Source organism: Tauraco erythrolophus, chromosome 6 (genome assembly GCF_009769465.1).
Source record: "Tauraco erythrolophus isolate bTauEry1 chromosome 6, bTauEry1.pri, whole genome shotgun sequence".
Lineage (NCBI taxonomy): Eukaryota > Metazoa > Chordata > Aves > Musophagiformes > Musophagidae > Tauraco > Tauraco erythrolophus.
In genome coordinates this window covers 67,341,321-67,364,206 of record NC_141470.1, presented here as the reverse complement: position 1 = coordinate 67,364,206, position 22,886 = coordinate 67,341,321, and the positions used below count along the sequence as shown (strand labels likewise).

The window sequence follows — 22,886 nt, the reverse complement described above, 5'->3', positions numbered from 1 at the left end:
GGAATTGTTCTATGAAAATTAGCAGTGGAGGCCACAGAGTGAGTGGTTGATGGACATGTATTGAGACAATTACTCCTTGGAGTTAACTGAATTTTTTCCTAGGTTTGTGTGTGACCTAGTTAATTGTAACACTTCTGTATTATTTTTATTAGTAACTTAAATTTACTGCAAGTAATTTATTCAAGTGCAGTCTACATATAATACATATATTTCCCTTGAAAGTTTAAGGCATGTGTATTTTCCTTGTTAGGATCAGCAGGAGAAATGACCCACACAGGAAGGCAAAGCTCTTAAAACATAGAGTTTCACCTCATTTTATTTCAAAAAGTAACAAGTGAATTTGCTTGAATTTTCCCATTCTATTAGAGAGCTGGTAATGAACTGTTTAATGTCCAAAAATATTAAAGTATGAAAGGAGGAGTCTGAATCCCTGCTTGATGTGCAAAACAACTTCACGTTACCACTACAGTCCCGCTTAGGACAGATCATCACATTTATTTGCCTTCTGAGTACTAAGATCTTCCAGGCTTCATTTTGTTCAGTTTTAAATATTATAGTTATAAGTTATATTTCAATAGAAGGAAAATTCTACCAAAAAGATATTATTAAAAAAAGATCATTTGTACTGGAATGGAAACACCTGTGTTTTAAGAGAGTTGGCTTTTTATCCTTTGCTGGCACAAAGCAGCAAGCGGTTGCTCCATTCATCAGCTGCTTGCAGATGAGAGTGATAATAAGAGAATACATTATTATCTCACGGGTTCTTTCAGGTCACGTTCTGGGACACATGCTCCCTAAGGATTAGGTCAGTACTGTTTTCGTATTATCACAACTGGAGCAGGGTCAAAATGCTTTCTCCTTATTCAGAGAAACCAACAAGTTAGACTGGAGTTAACAAATGCAACAGGAAGTTTGGGAACCACTAATGGCATATTTCTCTGCTTGTCATTTGTGAATCACCTGTTCGTCTGAGGAATAGAGAGTTGATTTTCAGTACGAAGATGTTCAGGCCTTGCAGTGCTAACAAAGCAATACCTGGGTATGTTTACAAATCTAATCCTAAGGAAATTCCGTATTTCATCTTCTTTGTAAATAATCTCTGCTTCATAAACCAAAAAAAACTTTAAAAAATGCTTGTAGAGGGATGCACTGAAGTACATGGCGAAATCCTGCCTTGTCTGTATTAGCAGTGGAGGCCAAGTTACTTAAGCAAAGTCCTGATTTCAGCCATGAAGGGTACATAATAAAGCTGTTTTCATGGGAGCTCATGATAGGACTGAATATCATGCTATTAATACATTAAATATATATTATTATGATTAGTACTTTTCTAAATAATTGATTTTTTAAAAACAAAGTCTCTGTGGTTTGACTTGGAATTATTTCTAGCCTCTCCACACTAAATCAACCATAAGAGTCAAAAGAACTGTGAAAATGAGAGAAATTCTGGGAAAAAAATTCTTCCTGAGGATTGCTCAGCAGGCTTAAATGGTGTTACTGAAGGGCAGAATTTGGCCATTTGTACTTTATTTTAATACAGTGACTGTGAATGTATAATGAATACGAAATATCTAGTATGTAACAAAATCACTTAATTCAGTGAAGCAGCCAATTCTGCATATGCAGATATCTGGGATCTTGCGGGACTCAAAGAGATGCCTTTGGCTTGTTTGTTTTCACTCACCTTGGTATAATCAGCAATAAAACCTCAGAATTTAGTTGGCAGTAAGTCTGAATTCAATATGATTTCTTCAGATTTGCACTGGAAAATGGAGAGCAGAGTCTGATCTCTCCGCCTTTACTACGTATTGGGTTGGTCTTTTTTCCAATATCATGATCTGACTTAATTACTCTTCATTTTTACTAAACTGGGAAAAATATCACTGATTATAGTATAATGAATTTTCATGCAAAGTGGAGGAAGGAAGAAAAATGTCAGTACATATCAGATGAAGGTTTTATGCTGGTAAATTTACTGTGCAAGATTTTGTTTTGCTGTTCAGAAATGCAGTTTAGATAATCACAAAAATTGCCACTTTGCTATTACTAGATGCACTTAATGTATCTACAGAGCCTTTCTCACGTGTGTGTGAACTGATACAAGGAATAGCAATCATATTACATCTGAATGTAATTATGGCCTTTATTATTCCATCTGGTTTTTTAAAAATACATTTCACTTTTCATATAGTTTTAAAATATAGGGTTTGGGGTATAGTGTATAGGATTATACACTAATTATTTATAGTTTACGGTATAGTGTATATAATATATATATTTGGGATATAGTGTATATAAATATAATTTATATTTTGGGGTATAATATATAGGATTATACACTAATTATACACTAAATTTCAAGGCCAGGTTGGATGAAGCTTTGGGCAACCTGGTGTAGTGGAGGGTGTCCCTGCCCATGGCAGGGGGGTTGGAACTAGATGATCTTTGAGGTCCCTTCCAACCCAAACCAGTCTATGATTCTATGATTATACGGAGTTTTAAAAAATATACTGGTATACAAAACTATAAACATGTTATATATCTGCCGATTCTAATAAAATTGTAAATATTTTAAAAGTAAAGGTTGATAACTTACCACGTTACTATGAAATTAAGTTCTTAGAAGACTTTAGAGTATGATCTCTAATAAGAGCTTCCTTCTAGACTTAGGAATTTTCATTCATCCCATTCACTGCACATGTCAAGTCAAATAATAATTACTGCTAGAGTTTTTAATTCAGTAATTTGAGTTTCTATGCGTAATTTGGAAGCCATCATCAAATTTCTATGAATTATATGATTTAATTTTACAATTAAGGTATTATTATACTCAGTTTATAGGGTTTTTTTTCGTTTGTTTCTCCTAGGTGATTTGAAAGAGGGGTTAGTATTGATCATACTTACAAGCAGATGGCATGTAGTAAGTATACGAAGATTGTCACCGGATCACAGGTATTCAGGCTGCGGTCAGATCCCCTTTCTGGATGGCAAGTCGTCTTTGTCTCAAGTGCGGTTTGTAGACAGCCACGAGGTGTCTTTGTTGTACTGCTGATTTTCTACATCAGGGCTACTAAGACGTGCTGAGTACACAGGGTAACGGAGGCTCCCTCCTCACTTCACCCGGGTTTTGGCAGATTTGCACCAGAATAAATCAAAGATTTAGATCCCATTCCTGAAATTTCAAGGCAAGGAAAGACCTCTTGCGGAGCTCAACAGGGGTGTGTGAGAGCAGCACAGCATTGGGTCAGATTTGTTTTGCTTTCGGATTAGTTTGGAGCCCTGATTTCTTGGGAAATTGATCGGAGCGTCACTCATTTGATTTTGTGCAGACAACTTGGTTCACATTGCATCTGAAGGTGCCTGGCTGTCACCTGCTAGCAGCCAGGTTTATTCATTGCAGGAGAGCTGGAGGGACCTGAACAAGGACACAGCAGAGTCAGGGAAAACAGTTTGCACCTCTAAGGTGAGGCCGAGCCCGAAGGAGAGAGAAGCACGTGTAGCTGAAGTAGGCAGAGGAACAGCACAAAACAGAAGATAGCCCCTTATGAGTGAACTGATTGTAAAGTCCTATGTGGAGGAAAAGAAGAGTAGGACTGCTCCACGCAGCATGTGGTACTCATGGGTGTGTGTTACTGATCTCCGTGCAAGGACAGTCCCAGCCTCCCACAGGCAACGACTGAATTTTAAGGCAAGATTTAGCAATTGGCCTTCACCAGGGATAAGGGGAGAGGAAAGGGATGAGAGTGAGCTCAGAGAGTTCTCTGCAGAGACTGCTCGGTGCAGCTTTTTGCTCTTGTGCTCCCCATGTAATTTTGAACCCTGCAGAAAGCCCCTTGTATAATCCTGAGTAGAAGTATCCTGTGCCTTAAAGCAGCCAGAGTTTCCTAAAGGACTTGGAGCTTCTGTGGCATGCTACTTCCATCTGAGATGGAGAGCGTTGCTCTGCCAGCCTGTGACAGGGGTGAATAGCTTTCATTCTGTAGGCTGTAAAAGCACAATGTGGTGAACGTGAAATTAGAAATACGTGTGTGCCCCCTATAGCTTTGTTTCTTTTTAATTCTCTAAGCTTATCTATGATTGTGCGTTATACCCTTCAAATTTCCATCTCTTTCAGGGATTTTAAATTCCACCTTTGCCTATTGCCAGGGCCTTTTAGTCGTCGAATTTTATAATGGAAGCATAATTCTGTTTGGGAGGCTAACTGCACTCCATTTAAACATACTTTCAGTCTCTCCTGGTTTAGCAAAAAATTTCCTGTGCGAATAACAGTATAATTAAAGATAGTTAAATGCAGAAGCACCATATACAGGGCACTCACATTACAAAGCTTTCAGAAGAGAGATCTTAGTGTCTACAAGACAGAGTTACTACACTGGAGCACGTATATGAGTCCAGGAAATACAGATTCAAGCTGTGAGAAGTTTCTTAGCGTTCAGGTGTTGTCTCCCCGAAATTAAGTTGACAGATTTAGTAACATTTTGTTGCTTTCAATGCACACTCCTTGCACACAAAGAGTAGCACGAGCAAAGTGTTGCAAAGGTGCTGCAGCAGGACAGAGAAAGAAGCTTTGAGGCTCTGGTCCTATTTCTGTGCTGCTGCTTTATTAAACACTGGATTTCTGGTATGAAATTCAAGGTTATTATGAGGTTCTCTAACTGATGTTGGGGCACGCAGAACGATGGAGGTTGTCTCACCCCCACTGACCTGTTTATGTTTATGACAAGCAGCTCCACCACAGCCTTTGCAGTGGAGAGGCATTAGTGGGGTTGTCACCACTCCCAAACTTGCCAGTGCAGACCCAGACATAAGCAGTCAAACAGCTCACAGACAGTTCAGCAGGAAAACTATAATTAGTTTACTGACAAGAAAAGGGATAAACCTTCAAGTAAAATCCCAGACAAGGATTAAAGGCTCACAGTAGAGACACGATCAGTTCTTTGGCTGGGTGCGCCCAGGATTGTCTGCATTTACTTACCAATCTCTTTGTGGGAAGAACGTCAGAAGCAAGCAAGTCGCCTTGGAGCATCTTGGTGAATCTCACTCCGCAGGCTGACTTCCACTGACGGGAATGGAATTGCCTCTGCATACACCATTATTGAATTTGAGCCAGGGAACTGTAGTGGTGGTACAGCAGAGAAGTTTTGATCTCATATATGCATTGAAATTGATGGGACATTTTGTCTGATGAGAGTATGCAGGAGTGGCCCTTAGTTTTTTTCTGATTCCTGATTCTAAAGGACAGTGAAGCCTCTTTAGTATAACCACCGTTTGCATCCAGGCTTGTTGCATACGTTCCCTGTAAAATACAAAAGGAAAGCTTTGAGCCTGGAGAACAGAGACAGATCTGCTACAGAGACCTCGCTTCTGCAACTGTCTCCTGGCAGAACCGTGAATGCAGGAGTCTTTGTCTATTGCCTTCTTATTAATTTTGTATAAAGATGATCATAAAAAAAAACCAAACGAAACTTTGAATCTCCGCATCTGTGCGTGCACACAGGCATTTAAAGGTACTGGTACTGCACCATTTCGATAGCTTTCGCCTGCAAAGTGTCACACTTCTCATCTACCATTTAATTCTTCTAAATGGATGGTACTCTTCTTCCCATTATGGATCTCCGTTGCTTCTACGAAACATTATTTGCATAAAAGGAGCTGAATAATTGATAGAGGATGTGAGCAAGAGCTAGCACACAGCTTGGTAGGGGTTTGCTGGTACTCCCAGCGAGTCCAACACATAGCTCATAGCTTGTTTAATGGGATGGAAACTGACAGGGTTTCCTTGTACCCCTGCTACAGAACTCCTCGCTGCTGCATGACCTCCTTGTACTTAGCTACTCTTCTGGTTGATCTCGCTGCTCTTTTCCTCCATTAACGGGAGAATTCTTAAAGGAAGTGATACAGTATGCTAAATTTGTGTTCACGTACACCATCAAATACTACTACATTTGAGGTCTGGCAAGCTTATTCTTTTGCTTTTATAAAATAAAAAGGAACAAAAGTCTTAAATCAATCATATTATTAAAGCAAAGCCTAGGACCAACTTTCATTTACAAGTTAGATCTTGAATTCAAACCTGAGTTTGATGTAAAGGTTAGGTGGTTGGGGTTTTTTTTCCATATTAAGACTTTTTTTTGTTTGAAAGCGTCTATTCAAACTGTAAAAGTCTCAGTATGCAGATTTTTGCTACTGTTCTGTAACAGAAGTTATATACTAAAAGTTTTCTACACTTTAAATGTCTCCACTTACTGGGATGACTGTCAGAATGAATTTCTATATTTCTGAGAAGAGAAAAAGCCATAGAAGTAATATACCTTGTAAATAAAATATGGCAGTTGTCTGAAAAATTATCCGAGAATAAACAAAACCCAAATAATGATTCTTTTAGAGGTTTCCACATTTCTAAAGAATATATTTTTTAATGATAAGCAGCAGTGTTAGGTGAGCCTGGAAACAGCTGGAGCGATCAGTATTTTGTTTGGTGAGGAAGCCGTCTCAGCTGCTCTGACAAGCAAGCTGCCATTTTCAATGTAATCACTTTTGCTTCTAAAGCACTTGCTTTGCTTTTAACTTTGTGCAAATCCCTCTTGATATTTCTCTTTTTTAAAGTAGATGCATTTCCATATGTCCATAAAAGTTTCCCGCCAATTCAGCATGTTGTTCAGAATGACTTTCCTTATTCCTGTTGGGTGATTTGTGAAATGAGGCTACTTTGTTTATTAAGTGTACATGTACATAATGTAAAACATACTTAATATCCTCAACCACTGCACAGATGTTTTTGTGCTGAAAGGAGACTCAAAGTTTCGCTGATTTAATTAACCTTTCTTTTTCCTCCCCTTTGTAATGCAATTTCTTAAGAACTCCTCCTACTCCTGATAAAAATGTCATTCCATGGTTCAAATGTTACTCTTAGAAAGAAATAGTTTTCAGTATTCTCTGAAGAGAAATATTGAGATAAAAATATTTTTTTAAAAAAGAAATTCATTAAAATAACTGATACAGATACTTCTGTTCATTTGGCCATTTTCTCTCTTCAGAACCATACCTGATGTTTTTAGGGAAAAGGCTTTCTGCAACAAAAAGCTACTGCGTGGCCTGTTTTGTTAATGTCTCGATATTTTATTCCTCAAAATGTTTTACACATGCTTTTTCTATTATGATAAAAATAAGTAGCAAACAAATATATATCAGTAGCATTTTTAAATTCAGTTCTTATTCCTTCCCATCAATTTGGCTGAAAACAGGTATTTGCAAACACTGGTAGCCTAATTTCTTACGGCCTTTCATTTTTATGAAGTGTTTTCAAAAGACTTCATCAACCTTAATGGTGCGTTTTTAGTTAAGGAAACAGAATGGAGAGAAGTCAATTTAAGCTCCCCAATGAACAAGTGTACAGAAAAAAGCCATAAATGGGTTTAGAAAACAGAGCCAGTACAAGCAAAATGCGGCGAGCAGAGCGCTCAGGGAAGCCAAGATATAATGGAAAGAGTAAAATACTGCAGAGCTTTTTAAACTATATACAATTGGAACAATGGGCTGGACCCAGACATCTATGTTAAACTGTTAGAAGATAGGTGAAAAGCAAGCTGCAATTCTGTAACTGGGGCTAGAGAACACTAGAATGGAAGGGCTTAAAGCTGAAGCAAAATGAATGTGGGGGTAGTTTAGCAGCATAGAAATCAAGTCAAAATTGGCATATTTCACTGTTTAATGTACCATGTGAAGAACCATCTCCTGGCTTTCTGTATTAAAGCACTATTAATACCAGCCTCCTTAATGAAGCTGCTTTTATGCCACCTGTGAAATAATAATACCTTTTTTTTGCACACCTATTTCTACCAAAATACTTTAAAAGCATTGAGTAATTAAGTAATGTAGCCTCTGTGAGAATGCATTATATAAATACAAAACATATAAAATAGAAATACACCTGTGAAACTATTACCAGTGATTGTTTAATTGCCTCCCATTATTTAAACATGGCATTAATAATCACCTAACAAATTTTTTCCGAAGCATCACAATCTCACTGGTAAAAGGGTAACTAGATAAAATATTAAAAAAATCCAATGACTGAAATAATTCGGTCCTGCTAACCAGATTAATACACGCTCTCCGGTTGCCTGGGCCCCGCCACTTCTTTGAAACAAACTACTGCAGAGGTGTACCAGCAACTATCATCACTTGTATCGTAGCGTATCAGCTTATACTTCACTTCTGTGCATGCCTACAGCTGAGTGCCATTGTTTTTAATGTCTGCCTTACAATATGATTCCATCCATTCGGGTGGCTTAAAGCAAAGATTTCGTAATGTACACAGGGATGAGCAGCACTACGGCAACGAACGTCGTGCTCATTATTCTTTTAACGGGAATGTCAACAAGAAGAGGAATTAGAGAGGAAATCGTTGTAACTCCAAAAGAACATCTGACTAACCACTACAGATGACATGTTTTTTCCCCTTTTATCCTCTTCATGATCCATAAAGCAGGATTTTTTCCAAAACAATTAATTTGGTTGCCAAACCCTTCTTAATTCTAAGGAGATTTAAACTCATCTACTTGGAGTCTGTCTCATGGAGCTAGACCCACAACCGGATTACGAGCTATTCCGTCATATGGCTGTTGTTAGCCCAGTTGCTGCTATGTGGTACATAATTGGACTGTTTAAAAAAAAAAAAAAAGAAATAAGACATATAAACCTCCAAGTCTTCTTTACACTAAGCCCACTGGCACCTCTGCATTTTATTATTTGATTTACTTTCTCCTCAAATAAAATCTCAGCAGCCTGAGAGAAAGAGTTCCCAAAAACTTCTTCGAAGTAACCTTGAAATAGAGTCTCTAAAATAAATATTAATGCTCTGAACTAAATAAGCCAATGGACAGCAATGGGCATTCCAGTCCAACAGCAAAACTGAGGTTTAAGTAGCAAAAGGCTCTTCTTTGTGTCTAGTGTTGGAGAGCTATGGCAAATTTCCACTTAACAACAATCTTGGTTTGCAACACAAACTAAGTCCTGTGTTAATTCTTTTAATTATTGTATGTGTGTGTGTTTGTGCACACGCAAGTCTGTGTGTGTTGTTTTGTTTCTTTACAGACAATCAGTGACCTTAAAAATGCCGAGGCAGGCTTAAATCCTGATCCACCCCGTTGCAACATCACTGATTTAGCACTGGGGTCACAGTAATGTTTTCTTTCCCTCTGCTGGTGGTGCACAATGTTCTGCGCTTGTTCTTTGCAAGCCAAGATAGGGCCAACAGTTAGATAACTACACTGATAGCCGTGGTCTTGGGCCTGATGATCCAAATCAGAGCCCTCCTGAATACAACACAACCACCATCTGGCCTTTGTGCATGTTACTTTTATGTGGAAACTACAGAGGCCATGGAAGGTGGAGGAATGTCCCAAAGTCTTGTCCTGAGATGGCACTAGAAGGATTCGTGGGTCAGCTGGTTTAGAGATACTGTTGAAGTCCCTCAGCTTAGGATTCACCCTGAAGTATAAACTCGATTGTTTTGCTGATGGTCTCATACCCTTTATGTTCCTTCATTGTATTTCTTTATTTCCTGTACCATAGGCATATAATTGTAATCAAGCTTGTAAGCATAATCCGTAGAAGCCCAAAGAGTGCAGCTGTGTGACCATCTCAGCGCAAAATTAACAGGAACTGGTTGTTGCTGATAGAAGAACAAAGGTCTTATGCAAGTGCATCAAAGGAAAGGTATTTCTTCTTCCATGAACTTCAAAAAATTATGTAATATGCTAGTGTTTGTTAAAAGTGCTGCTTTAAATTTTTTCTTGGCCATCAAAATACACTCCTGTGTGTTATTTGTAATCGCCACGTGCACAGCCCCACTTAGATCCCACAACACTATTCTGATCATACATATGTGTGAGAACAAAAGTTTCTGATATGTAAATATACTCCTTTCTCCTGCAAAGACCAACAAGGGTGTCTGCTGGTGTCATTTCTTCTGTTATTCCTTTAGTGCACCTAAAGAGATGAACCCAGCAATAAATCAGTGCTTGTAGGTGCAAATAGTTTTCGATGTAGCAAATCTAAACCTCTTCCAAAAATGAGGTGCTTGTGCCCTTTATCAGTCCCTTCACTCATCCCGTCCCTTTCTAACCCTGTTTGTGACTGGGCATGATATTGAGTGCACTGAATGCATTCTTTTTGGGTTGGTTTGTTTTGGTTTGTGGGGGTTTTTTTGTGTTGGCCTTTTATGACTGTTATTCCTAGATTAACTGTAATTGAGTTCACAACAAGAGTAAACACAAACAAGAGTAACCTGGAATTACTTTAGATCTGACAGCCCAATATGCATCAACACTGGCAAAATACATGGGGCCAGCCCAGCATTTTCAAATAATAATGAAAGAATTACAGAAATGGAGTAGAACTCGTATTTGGAATTCAGCTTGTACTGATTATCAGAAGACAGAATATAGTACAATCTGGATAGATTATCTGCCTGGGAAAACCCTATCCATTTTGCAAACGAAAGGGATGAAATGCTGTAAGTGAACGGAGTGCTGACGCATGTAAGGACCAATCATTCAAATTCCTATATAGCAGCCCAATTTTTACTTAGAGTTGAATCATTTCATTTAAACCATTTAAAGTTTGGTGTGCCAGGAAATAAACTGCTTAAAGCTAAATATTTTAATTCAGATAAACTCTTTTAAACTATTTTCTTCAAAACCAAAATGCACTGGCATCAGATTTTCACCTTTGGGTTTCAGTTTTCCATCTTGTAATAAGAGTCCAAGTTTATCCTGTCTAGTAAATGCTATCCTTGTCCCAGGAAAGGAGCTGTCCCATTGTGCCCCTACCCCCGGCACTGATCCTCTTTGGAGAGGAAGCTGAAGTGTGAGTTTGTGATGAATTCCAGCTTCTGAATCCAAGGTAAGATTTCTCCTCCCCTCCCTAACGAGCAGCTTTGGCACTCTCTCTGCTGCTCTGCTTAGCAGTGTGTGGACTCTGTTTTGCCTTGTCACAGAAAAGCACCAGGGAAATTCCATTACCATTTCTCATCCTCACTCTCCCTGGAGCTCGGAGGGAATGCCCCTTCTTCACTTCCTTCTTTTTGTGCAGCTCAAGCCAACTTTACCAATGTTAAATAACAATACCCCTTCCTATCTCTGTCCCTGGTTTGTTCAGTATGTTACGTCATCTAGAACCAAACAAACCGCAGCATCTCCTAAACCAGAAATTGTTTTTAAAAAATTCAGGCTGGCCAGCTGTTTGCAGTCTCCCAGCTGGGAACGCTGCCTTCGTAATCCACACTTGACACTCCTGCATGGTCTCTATGTTGCTCACCAATATCTATCCATCTGTCTGCGTGGCGTGTTGCCAGCTCTTAAGTTGGCCTGATCTTTATCCGGGGTACCAGAGCAACACGGATTTGGACTGACAGCCTCCGTAACTGCAAGTGCCACTTCTGCTAGAAGTCCCTCTGCAGTGACAGCAGTGCTTTATTTGCTAGACAGCTGTCTCAGGTCGGTATTTTGCTCCCATTCACCTTTCAGCTATGTTTCAGAAAACAATAGAAAGAGATGAATGCAGAGCCATAGAGTTACTAGTGAATACGATATAATAACATTGCAATTTGACATACATCATTTTTATGTACATAATGGTATTCCTTCCAGTTAGGAGTTACATATTTGAGGTACATGAAAATTAAGAAAAGTAATTGTTGTATAATAGAGAAACTAAGTCACAAAAATCCCACTGGTCTTATTATGACAAGAATTTGCCCCTAAACATATTTTGCTAAAGCTGTTCTAAACCAAGCAGGTTAGGACCCAAACTTTGCAATCATTAGTTGGAGTAGTACTGTGCTCCAAGGGAGCCTCACTGAAATGGATGAGATTTCTGCTAGAAACATTGTCCATCACAACTCTGGGTACCAGATAAGGTTCTGAGCAGTGAATATGGTTTTCAGGATTTTTCTTTCTTTCGTGTAGTTCCATATGTGAATGATCTGGCTGGACTTGCTTTCTGACACTACACTGAGAAAGGCTTCTTGTTGGGGTCATCACAATTTGTAAACGATTTCTATAATCCCTGGCTCAGAAGCAGCCTGTTTCCTTACAAATTCCTCTTAGTTTCAGTGAGCATATTTGTTCTGCAGCCCACACAAATCAACAAGGCATGCTTTTCTTTTCAGAGATCTAGGTCGCTTATGTACTAGATTGAGGAGAGCAAGGACCAGGTTGTCACTGTAACCATAATTTCACTCTCAGTCAGTTGTTACACAGTGAAAAGTAAAAGTTTAAATCTTTATCTGGAAATAATCGATTAGGTTCTTGTTTTCTAGGACCACCTGGTTTATGCACAGTTGATTGTATCTGAGTGGACAGATCTTGTATTAACTTTGTATTAATTAACATTTTAATGAAACATTTACATTTAGAGACCTTTCATTAAAAAAAAAAATACTCAAAATTAGAAAATGCCTTTTGCAAAGGAAACGGTAAGATGGGATTGACCGTTGATACTTCCTTGGAAAAAATTGCCGTCAGGCAAAGTTTTCCTCATTTCTATGTACACAACACAGCCCCTCCATCTTACAGTTTTCATGACGGTGAGCAGAGAAGTCAGGGCTGGTTAAGGGAAGGTTCACTGGGCACCACAGGGGCAGTCAGCCAAGCACACCATCCCCCTGCGTCCCTCTGCTCACCAGCGTGTGCCGGGGCAAGAGCAGCGGCTGGGCCACTGCTTGGACCCTGGCATGGAGGTGGAGATGAAGGCAGGGCAGCTCACGAGGGCTAGGGGAAGAAAGTGGTGCATAGGACTGGGCTTCCTCATGGATCAGGCTCTCCCAGGCTGCAGAAAGGAGGAAACATAGACACAGGTGTTTCACTGAGCACCGCTCCTGAGATGGCACAACCGAGCAGCGCCTCTAGCACGTCCCTCCTCTCAACCCCTCCTCCAGCCCTCTGGTTTGTCGTTGGTTTTTTTTAAATGTTAAACAGTCCGTCTTGCATGCGTATCACATTCAAAAAGCACCGATGTTCTAGTAAGGAACTTAATTCAGTATGTTCCTCTTACTTCCCAGTTACGTCTTATTCATAACTAGGAGGATTTGCACCAGCAAAAGTTAATTGTATTACAGAAATGACACACGGATGAGGATTTGCACCAAGGGAAACTTAGTCACTTAAATCGGTATTTAAGCACGTTTAAAAACTAAGGTGCTCATTTCTCGGCACCATAGCATATTATGGCAAACCAAAACAGCTACAAGGGCTCTGAAAGCTCAAGGTGCTCCTGTCTTTGTGAAGAGGCTACAAAAGTGAGACCACCTCAGCGTGTCAGGAAATTTCTGAATCCCGTACTGAAACCTTTCCATGCTTATCAGAAAGTTCTTGAACAAGTATCACTCATGGGCTATGCGTTTTGCGTTGGGATAGGGTTATAATTAGACATGGATAATGATTTCTGAATTTCCCTATTTTCATTATTTCCATTTTTATGTTTTGGGGTTTTTTTTAGCTTGCTTATATTTTCTCTTCTTTTTTACTATATGGTCTCGCTAAGATTCTTCATCAGATTAAGCTTTAAAAGAAAACACAATGCACCATGTCACTCACAGTTTCTCTACTGTGCAGAGAAACAACGTGAAATCTGCAGCAGCAGAGAGCCATCCGAAACTACCCCCATGCTTACGCTGGTAGTCAGGCTCTGTCAGTCTTCTTCAGGGGCAGTAATAACATTATAATGGGACTGGGAGACAAAACTGTCAAATTCTTTCCAAAACAATCTTCCAGGCTCATCAGCATAGACAATCATTCCTTTCACTTCTGGAGTAATAGGAAGATTTTAAGCAATATCTTTTGATTTGAGTTGGACTTGAAAAATGACATAGCTGGGGCCTTATTTGAAATGCAACGCGGCTGAAATGTAAAGCGCAATTTCCCATGCAGTCTGCAGAGAGAATGAGGCACTTGTCCCAGTTCTCTTAATTGTCTCTGATTGCTGTTTGTGTAGCACAGTCACTTCCTCCTCTTCGAAATCACCTTCAAGGGCTCCAACATTTTCACTTCGCTGTTTTAAATCAAGAAGGGCTAAACACCCACCCATTCAACCGTTACGGCTCTTTTGTGTTATTTATGTGGTTTATGCTATTAGGCTTTAAAATTTTGTTTATTTAATTGGCCTTAATAAGTACTTAAGTAACAGGTTTGAGGACACATCAGTGGGACTCAGCACATGTTGATTAAGGTGTGCTTAACCTGACAGTTAATATTTGGTACCATTTTCCCAGCAGCCGCTGCTGTTATGGAAGAAGTGCTAATTTTCCAAAAATGGTTAGAGCTTGATTATTATGTCGGTTCTTTATTCACACAGCTTCATTATTTTGTTGGCGCTGGCTCCGTGAGAGATGAAATAGTGCTATTATTTCTACTCCCAACTCCTTTCAGTCTCTTGCAATCATTTAGGCACATGTGTGACATTACTCAGATAAGTGATTCTGTTTGCCTTCAGTGAGACTGGGCAGGTGAATGCAACCCGAAAAAACAAACTGCTCGTCTTCAGGAGTGACCACAGTATTTCCTGGCCTATACCTGGGGAGGTGAACAAGAAACAGGAAAAATCACAGTTGTACGTCCCACCAAATCTTCTTTGTTTAAGTAATAGTTTTTGTTCAGAAGATAAGTTTGGTCAGTTGGAAGCCCCAGAGACTCTCTCATTTGGGAGGAGCCTGAAGCAGCCAGGTAGCTAAAGGAGAGAAATGTAAAGTAGTGGAAATTTCTAAGAAAGGTGCAGGTGAGTGGAAGGCAGGGAGGCCACTTTGGCCTCTAAAACTAGACAGGCTCTTTTGGTCTGTGGCTGGAATAATCTGGTATTCCAAGTGATCCGGGACAGCAGAAGTTAGCTTTTTACATCAAATTATTCATGAAAGTCAGCAGGAGCTGGAGAATAACTATTCATTCTGCGCATATCTATGTGAAAGGAACTCTCCGGAGAGATCCTCAAGGTCCTGCCAAGAAACAAGTGGAAACATTTTAAGAATGGGAGGAAACATTTATAATTGAATCACCAACAGTGTATTTTGATTAGTTAATTCTACCAGAATAAAGATGCCACCTTTGTTTAGGTGAACGAGTGGCACAGAGGAGAGCAGAGGAAGGTATGAGGGCTGGAAGAAACGTGTCTATCACCCCGGCATATTCTGCCAGCCTGCATTTGAACATGACCCCACTGGATCTTTGTGATCCCAATGCTCAAGGCATCCTGACTTGACCAGAGAGTACCCAGGAACACCTGCCACCTCTTTCTCTTTCCTTTCTTCCCTAGCTGTCAAGATAACGTACCCGTCATCATGCCACTACAGGCTTCTCGTGGAGACACACCTAATACAATGTCTCATACAACCTCATACTCAGCGAAAGGGTGTTCAAGACCATGTCTTGAGTAGCCTCTGATTCCCTGACATTACAGTGGCTAATGAAAGGCAGGACTGTAGACAGAAGCTGTCTCTCTTTTGCCTTTCTTCACTGAAGAAATCAAAAGTTGAAACGATGATTGAATGTTGTCTTATTTTTCCACATTTTTTTTGTTGCTAGCATTCACATTATCGTAGCAACTCTGTCTGGTTATGGGTCTGCTGCACATGGTTCCTACCCCAAGAAGCTAACAACAGGGTGAGAGGCCACAGATAGGCAGAGCGCAACAGATCACAGGGAAAGAAACAATCAAATAAGCCAGGTTAGCATGTGGTTGGGGGGGGGTGGGGGTGGCGCTCAGAACACCTGCACTTTCATCTTAAAGAAAATAAGACTCCAGTAATATAAAAGACAGTACCAGTTTAAGACCGTTTAAGCTAACTTTGGGGTTTTTTTTTCCATAAAAAAGAAAGTTAATGCCACATAAAATGTGAATTTTCTCTAAAGCCTCTAGTCTAGCAACAGGGAAAGGGAATAAAGGATGTTTTTAAAATGAAAGCTTTTGCTTTAAATACAGCATTCAAAATGAAAAGTATTAACTGTTTTTCGTTCTTTATCTTTAATAACATGTTAAGGGGTTTCTTAGCAGTACTGGTGACAATGGGAATAAGTCAGGGTTAACTTGGCAGAAACCCCAAACCACACTTAGCTGTTCCCTATTGTAACAGTGAACAAAGGTTTTATTAACATCTTACCCCTTGTCGGGCCCAAGAGTCCCTCTTTTCCACGCAACAGGAGCTTTGAGTCTTCAATTTGCAGCTCTGCGGTGGGGATTTATGCCTTCAAATTCAGCATGTTGTTCAGCATTTGTTTACGTTTATTTCCAACTGTCCCATCAAAAGTTATCTATGAGAAGGAGAGATGTTTGGAAAAAAAAAAAAAATTATTTTTAAAATGTATCCAATTTGGGCACAAAATCAACACATGAAAAGCCTTCTGAACTCCAAAACCAAGCTGCACATAAAAGATGGGATGGAGGAGGGGCTGTAGTTCACAAAGTCTGCAGTCTATAATAGCAGCAGAGGAAAATCAGAGAAAAAAAAAACCTTCATTGAGAAAATCTTGCTCCCCAAGTGCCTACTGGTTCAGGTGCCTCAGAAAATCACAGCTGCCACGCTATCAGGAGGAGAAAAGGTGTCACACTGCTTGCTAAGACAACCCAGCAGAGTCACGTTCATCACCCCACCATGCTGGTGGGCCTTGGTGCACAGGCTCTAGGTGCAATCCCTCTGCAGGGTGCCACAGCCTCCGCTTGCGCTCCGACTGAGTCCAGAGCAGGCACTCTGTGGTCACCTACTCTGAAGGGTATATTGTAAACAAAGAAATAAGAGGTTTTGGTCAAATGGGCATGGCAGGCTTCACAGTGACTGCTGCCATTGGGCACCTGGAAGGGGCAAGAGGTGTGAAAGGACTCAGACTTCAGCAAAATACAGCCAGTAATTGCCTCCTGTGCCTACTCTCCTGAAACCGCCATACCAGCATTGCATGGGATCAGACAGAAACAGCCTGGAGCCACTCAGTAGGATCCTGTGAAAAGGTGACAGCAGGGGCTGCACAGTGAGCTTAATACATCCTGCTCAGCAGTCAGGGAGACTGCTCATAAATCGGCACGCACCCGTGGCACCCATGGCGTGCTCATCTCTCAAACGGGACGTCCTCGCCCCAGACACCCAGCGTCAGCCCTATCCCCGTCCAACACAAAAGTGATTAATCCACTGACTCTTGAGGACCCACCCTATTGCCAATCCATACACCTTGTTGGATTTAAGATGAGGCATTTTTGGAAGGACAAAATATATTTCAAGACCAAGCATCTAATAGTCACTTTTAAGAACAAACCTACAGCTTGCAGTCCTTCCCAGTAAGGCGGTGATCACATCCAAGGCGTTTGGCTGCCTCCAGCCAGGAGGGAACGGGCACCTCACACGCAGACCTTCCCCACAAGCACAATGCCCTCTATTTGACTTGAGCCCAGAGGCTGTCCTTCCTAATAGCTCAAAGGTTCCGAAATCCACTTCAGTATCCCAACATGCCAGCGTTTCCTGATGCATTTTGTGCTAAACTTCAAGGGCGCAAGAGCATGTTGTGAGAAACACGTTCCCTTCCTGCATGGAAACAGCCAGCCTTTAACCTTGCAATGATCCGTTGGATCACACTCCGGGGAAATGTACCTTTGTGGCTTCAGGGCACTGTGAAGAAGCATCCTCCGTGCTTTTCGTGTCCTTTCTAGTGGAAAGGCTGGAGGCAAAAGGATTAATGTGCTTTTTTAAATGGGAATCAAAAAAAACACTGACTTTGCATCGAGTTACAGCACATTTACTTTGTTTTTCAAAGCAAACAGCAATTTCTCAGCTTCTTCACCGGGGTCCGTGTTTCCAGTTGCGTTCCAGCTGCTGTAAAATAGCAAATAAAACGGGTGGCTCTCCTACCTCGAGAGGGCACCACGAGACAGCTGAAAAAGGAATGGAAGCAAACAAGCTTTACCTCAGGCACCAAATATTCCTGTCATGAGGATGTTCAATTACAGTAATTAGCAATAATCACATAAGCAACAGGAGCGTCCCTCACCTCCCCTCACCCCTCCGAAGAATGGAGTCTGCTTCATTAAAACCTCCGCTTCCTCTTTAATCCCAGGGACTCGTTCATGGGTGCTTCCTTCGGAGACCTGAGGATCTGGATTCACCATCACAGCGTCCCAGTGCTGCTGCTGCCGCCGAGATGCCGGGTCAACATGTTAACCGCAAACGGAAAAACATGTTATCATGAATCATCTGACTTCAAAATGGAAATTCGAAAAGTGGAAAAGAAGTCTTAAATGTTAACAGGACCTATTAAACAAGCCAGAGCCTGTCGTTAGTATGACTACTGCTACATTTTCTGTAACAATTCTCACCTCTTTACAAGAGATGAGCTCTGTCTATGAAGCAGGATTTGAGGGTTTTTTTAATAATTGTTTTCCTTCCTGCTGCCTCGTATCCAACCAACTTAGCCTGACAGTACCTAATTTGCAGGGGCAAAGCTGAAGTTAGCAGATTTACTGAAGGTCAGATGAAATCACGTTTGTTTAAAGAAAACAATTTCCCACTTTTTTAGCCTGGAAGCATCCCAGTCCAGGAACTTAAACATAAACCCATTTTTTCCACCCTCCGAACTGAAGCTTCCCAGCACGGAAGACCAGGGCACTGCACTTGCAGGGCATGCAGACAGCAAGGCACTGGGCTACATCCAGCCACGCAGGGAGCGGAGCTGAGTAGTTAATGTCTGCAGCTCAGGTCTCTGTGAACCCAAAGAGATTCACGCTACCATGCCATGGAGACCCTAATTCCTGACCTGCTTGAACAGTGAAGTTAGGAGTGAGCAAATTAATTGTAAATATCCTAAATTAATTTTAGCAACATTTCTACTTCCTTTCTTTGCTACATCCACTTCATATTATTGTTATTCTGGTTGCACACCTTCTTGACAAATCTAATTTTTGGTGCTATTGATAAATTTACAGCATAAAACCTGAAAGAAATAAAAGACATTTCAAACCAAAGAAGTAAATTTAAAAAGTAAGCAAACTATGTTTATCTGTTAAAAATCACTCAGTGAGTCTGGGTAAAGAAAGGTAGCTGGAGGGTTTTGAATGTGCTTAAGTTTCTTAGTGTGGATGACAGGACAGGCCTGGGTACTCCTGACCTCCAAATGGGTTGAAAATACAGGCTGCCTCCAACACAAAGGTATGTTCATTATTGACTCCCCAGAAACCAGAATTATGCTCCTGATGTCCTTAGTGCACTGTCTGAGCCATCCATTATAGACCGGAAAGTCTGGATTCAAGGTAGGACCCAAAGTAACAAATCTTCACAGTTGGGTGTAAATCCGTGTCGCGAATCGATGGCTGTCCAATGTGAATGGCAAAGGTGAAGGAAGAAGCCAAGAGCTCTATCAAACTGCTCCACAAAGCTCTTCGTCTCTTCTACCTCCAAAATAACAGGCAACGTGATAAAGGCAAAGTGAAAATTCAACGCATTCAGGACATTTGGCAGTCTGGTGGCAATTCCAGTTGGTGACATTTCACAGCCAGCATTTGGCTGCATTTGTATGCTCGGGAAACAACACGGACATTCTGCTTCCTCACCATAGGTGAGCTGAGGGCAGAGGCGGTGAGGCCTTGTTGGAAAGAACAACCTTGCAGAACAAAACGTAATATACAGAGGAAACTATGAATTTAAGTTATATAAATATACAGAAAATAAGTGGTTTATTCATAAACGAGAGGATTCCATTTACACACATTTATTTTGGAGCCAAATTCCTGTTGTTAAAACAGAAACGCTATAAAGACAAAATTTTAGGGCTCAGATCACAACACGTAAGATTAAATACCTGCAATTCCTCTTTCAGTACAAACTTACTAAGCTAATCATTGTATGGATTGCTTTTGTCCTCATTTCAGGTCTGTGACAGCCTCCGGAACTCTGGATGATGACTTGGTCTTACAGATGTGAGACTCATGAGTTAAAACATCAGATAACTTACGATGTGTGGATTTTGTGGGAACCTGAGATACTTTGATCTCCATCCCTCCAGCTCTTGCCCAAATGGTTCTTTATAAAGACTAAAGCAAACAGCAACCTCATGAAGTTCAATGAAGATATTTGCAAAGTCTTCCACCCAGAGATGAATAACCCCAACTACCAGTACAGGCTGGAGCCAACTGGTTGGAAAGCAGCTTTGCAGGAAAGGCCCCAGCAGTCCTGGTGGACAACAGGCTGACCATGAGCCAGGAAGGTGACTTTGCAGCAAAGGCAGACAACAGTCTCCAGCAAGGCATTAGGAGGAACATCTCCAGCAGGTCAAGGGAGGTGATCTTTCTCCCCTCTTCAGCACATCTGCAGTGCTGGGCCCAGTCCTGGACTCTTCAGTACAAAAGAGGCATGGACGTACTGGAATGAGTCCAGCAAAGGGCCACGATGATGGTTAAGGGACTGGAGAATCTGTCACATGAGGACATATTGACGCAGCCAGGGCCATTTAGCCTGGAAAAGCGCAGGAGAATCTTACCAATGTGCATAAACACCTGATGTGAAGGAGTAAGAAGATGGAGTCAGACTCTCCTCAGTGGTGCCCAGTGAGAGGACAAGAGGCAATGGACAAGCATTGAATCACAGGAAACTCCATTTAAACATAAAAAGGTTTTACTGGGATGAAGGTTACACACTAGAACAGGTTGCCCAAACAGGTTGTGGAGTTTCCTTTCTTGGAAATATTCAAAACCCTGATGCAACCCTGAGCAATCTGCTGTAGCTGACCCTTCTTTGAGCAGGGCTTGGACTAGACGACCTCCAAAGGTCATAGAATCATGGAATCAGAATAGTTTGGTTGGAAGGAACCTTTAAAGGTCATCTAGTCCACGCCCCCTGCAATAAGCAGGGACACCTTCCACTGCATCAGATTGCTCAGAGCCCTGTCCAGCCTGACCTTGAATGTTTCCAGGGATGGGGCATCTACCACCTCTCTGGGCAACCTGTTCGAGTGTCTCACCACCTTCATTGTAAAAAATTTCTTTCTTATATCTAGCCTAAATCTCCCCTCTTTTAGTTTAAATCCATCATCCCTTGTCCTATCACTACACGCTCTTGTAAAAAGTCCCTCTCCAGCTTTCCTGTAGGCCCCTTTAGGTACTGGAAGGCTGCTAGAACGTCTCCCCAAAGCCTTCTCTTCTCCAGGCTGAACAGCCCCAACTCTCTCAGCCTGTCTTCACAGGAGAGGTGCTCCAGCCCTTGGATCATCTTTGTGGCCTCCTCTGAACCCGCTCCAACAGGTCCACATCCTTCTTATGTTGGGGGTCCTCGAGCTGAGTGCAGTACTGCAGGTGGGATCTCATGAGAGCAGAGTAGAAAGTTCCTTCCAACCTCCACACTTCTGTGATTCTGTGGCTGCTGAGACAGTTCTTTTTCCAAGTTATTGATGTGTTTTGCCACAGGAAGAGCAACAAGCTGTATCAACAAACTCTTGCCACTGGAAAAGCTGAATTAATTGCTAGAATCACACCAGCCAGCTGGAGCGAACGGGAGTTTCTGTCGGAAAGCCTGCCAACGCAAACATTATTGTTGCAGAATCTGAGCTCTAGCTGTGGGCTATACGCCAGATTTCTTGATGTGCCTCAAGAACGTGGACATCGTTAGCCACAGTATTAGCACCCTGATAGGAGCTGCATGTGATAGCAGTGGGAGCGGAACAGTGGCTGAGCCTGTGCCGCAGGCTCCGCTGCACCAGAGGGGCTACGGATGCCTTAGCCCGGCCAGAAAATCATCCTGTGACAAATAGGACATAGGAAACAACCATGACGAAGGTTACAGTGCACCCAACAGAGAGGCCTGGGAGAGCTGGCCACCTTGTCCTCTGGGGAGAACTCGGCAACCCCCAGATCCTCCTGACCATTGCCAGTCTTCCACCCGGCCCCTGGACAAGAAGCATTTAATGAACATTGATTTAAACAGAAATACTGTGCTATTCCGTGACTGCAGGTGGAGCGGGAGTCATGGCCGGGCACCAGAGCGGGAAGAGGTAAGGGGTAAGCCAAACCGAACACTTCTGGGAAGGGGTGGGCTGGCAGCCATGCACACATTTACTGTGGCAGGAGGGGCCGAAGGGGCGGCTGACTCTGGCCAACGCTACGCGGTGCAACAGGCACAGAGGGCCGTGTCACGGGGACAGCCACGTTGCTGTGTCGCCATTCCCCACCGCTGTTCAACCCCCTGCGTCCAGCCCCACAGGCTGCTCCAGGACAATGTCCCAGACTGAGCGCTGTGTCCAGCTGAGCCTTGGGGTAGAACCATCCAAACCTCTTCATGCATGGAAAACAGGAACAGAGAGAGAATGGTCCTTCCCTTGCATTTCCTGGTTAAATGATGAGCTGCTTGGTGGAGATGAGGGAGGTTTCATCGCAAACCTTGCCTGTTTGGCAAAGGGCTTTTTTAAGCTCCAGTTCCTGGAATACATTGAAGCTTTCATTTTTTTCAGACCTAATGACGCAAGAAAAACCAACATAAATATAACTCCTAAAGACACAAAACTAAGAAGCAATACTCCTCCCATCTCAAAATCATTCAGCCTGGTTTTTAAGTTCGTGACACAAGCTAGGGGAGGAGGTCTGCCTACTTATCTACTGAGCATTTGCACATGAAAATACTGTGCTAAAGTACATCAAGTGTATTCCAAAGCCCAATTTTAGGCCTAATAGTGTGGTCTGTTACATCAATCACAGGAAGTTATTTTAACACAAATATGGCTGTAGGTTTTATAGATTTATTTGCAATTCTTGCCTATCCCCTTCTATAGAGATGACATGAAATGAAACAAACTGGAGCTAGATGCTTAGGAATTATTTTGAAAAATGATTGCACATTTTTAATCAAGTTTGACATGGTTATTTAAGTA

General features: G+C 41.6%; 1 protein-coding gene across 1 annotated transcript in view; it reads left to right on the top strand.

Moving 5' to 3' along the window:
* The window catches only part of LRRC9 (leucine rich repeat containing 9), a 66,059-nt gene extending 47,835 nt beyond the window's left edge, over positions 1-18,224 (top strand). Inside the window, 1 exon segment of the mRNA XM_086613639.1 lies at positions 18,093-18,224. Within this exon segment, the coding sequence (XP_086469765.1) occupies positions 18,093-18,224 (132 nt within the window).
* Positions 18,225-22,886: the final 4,662 nt, after the last annotated feature.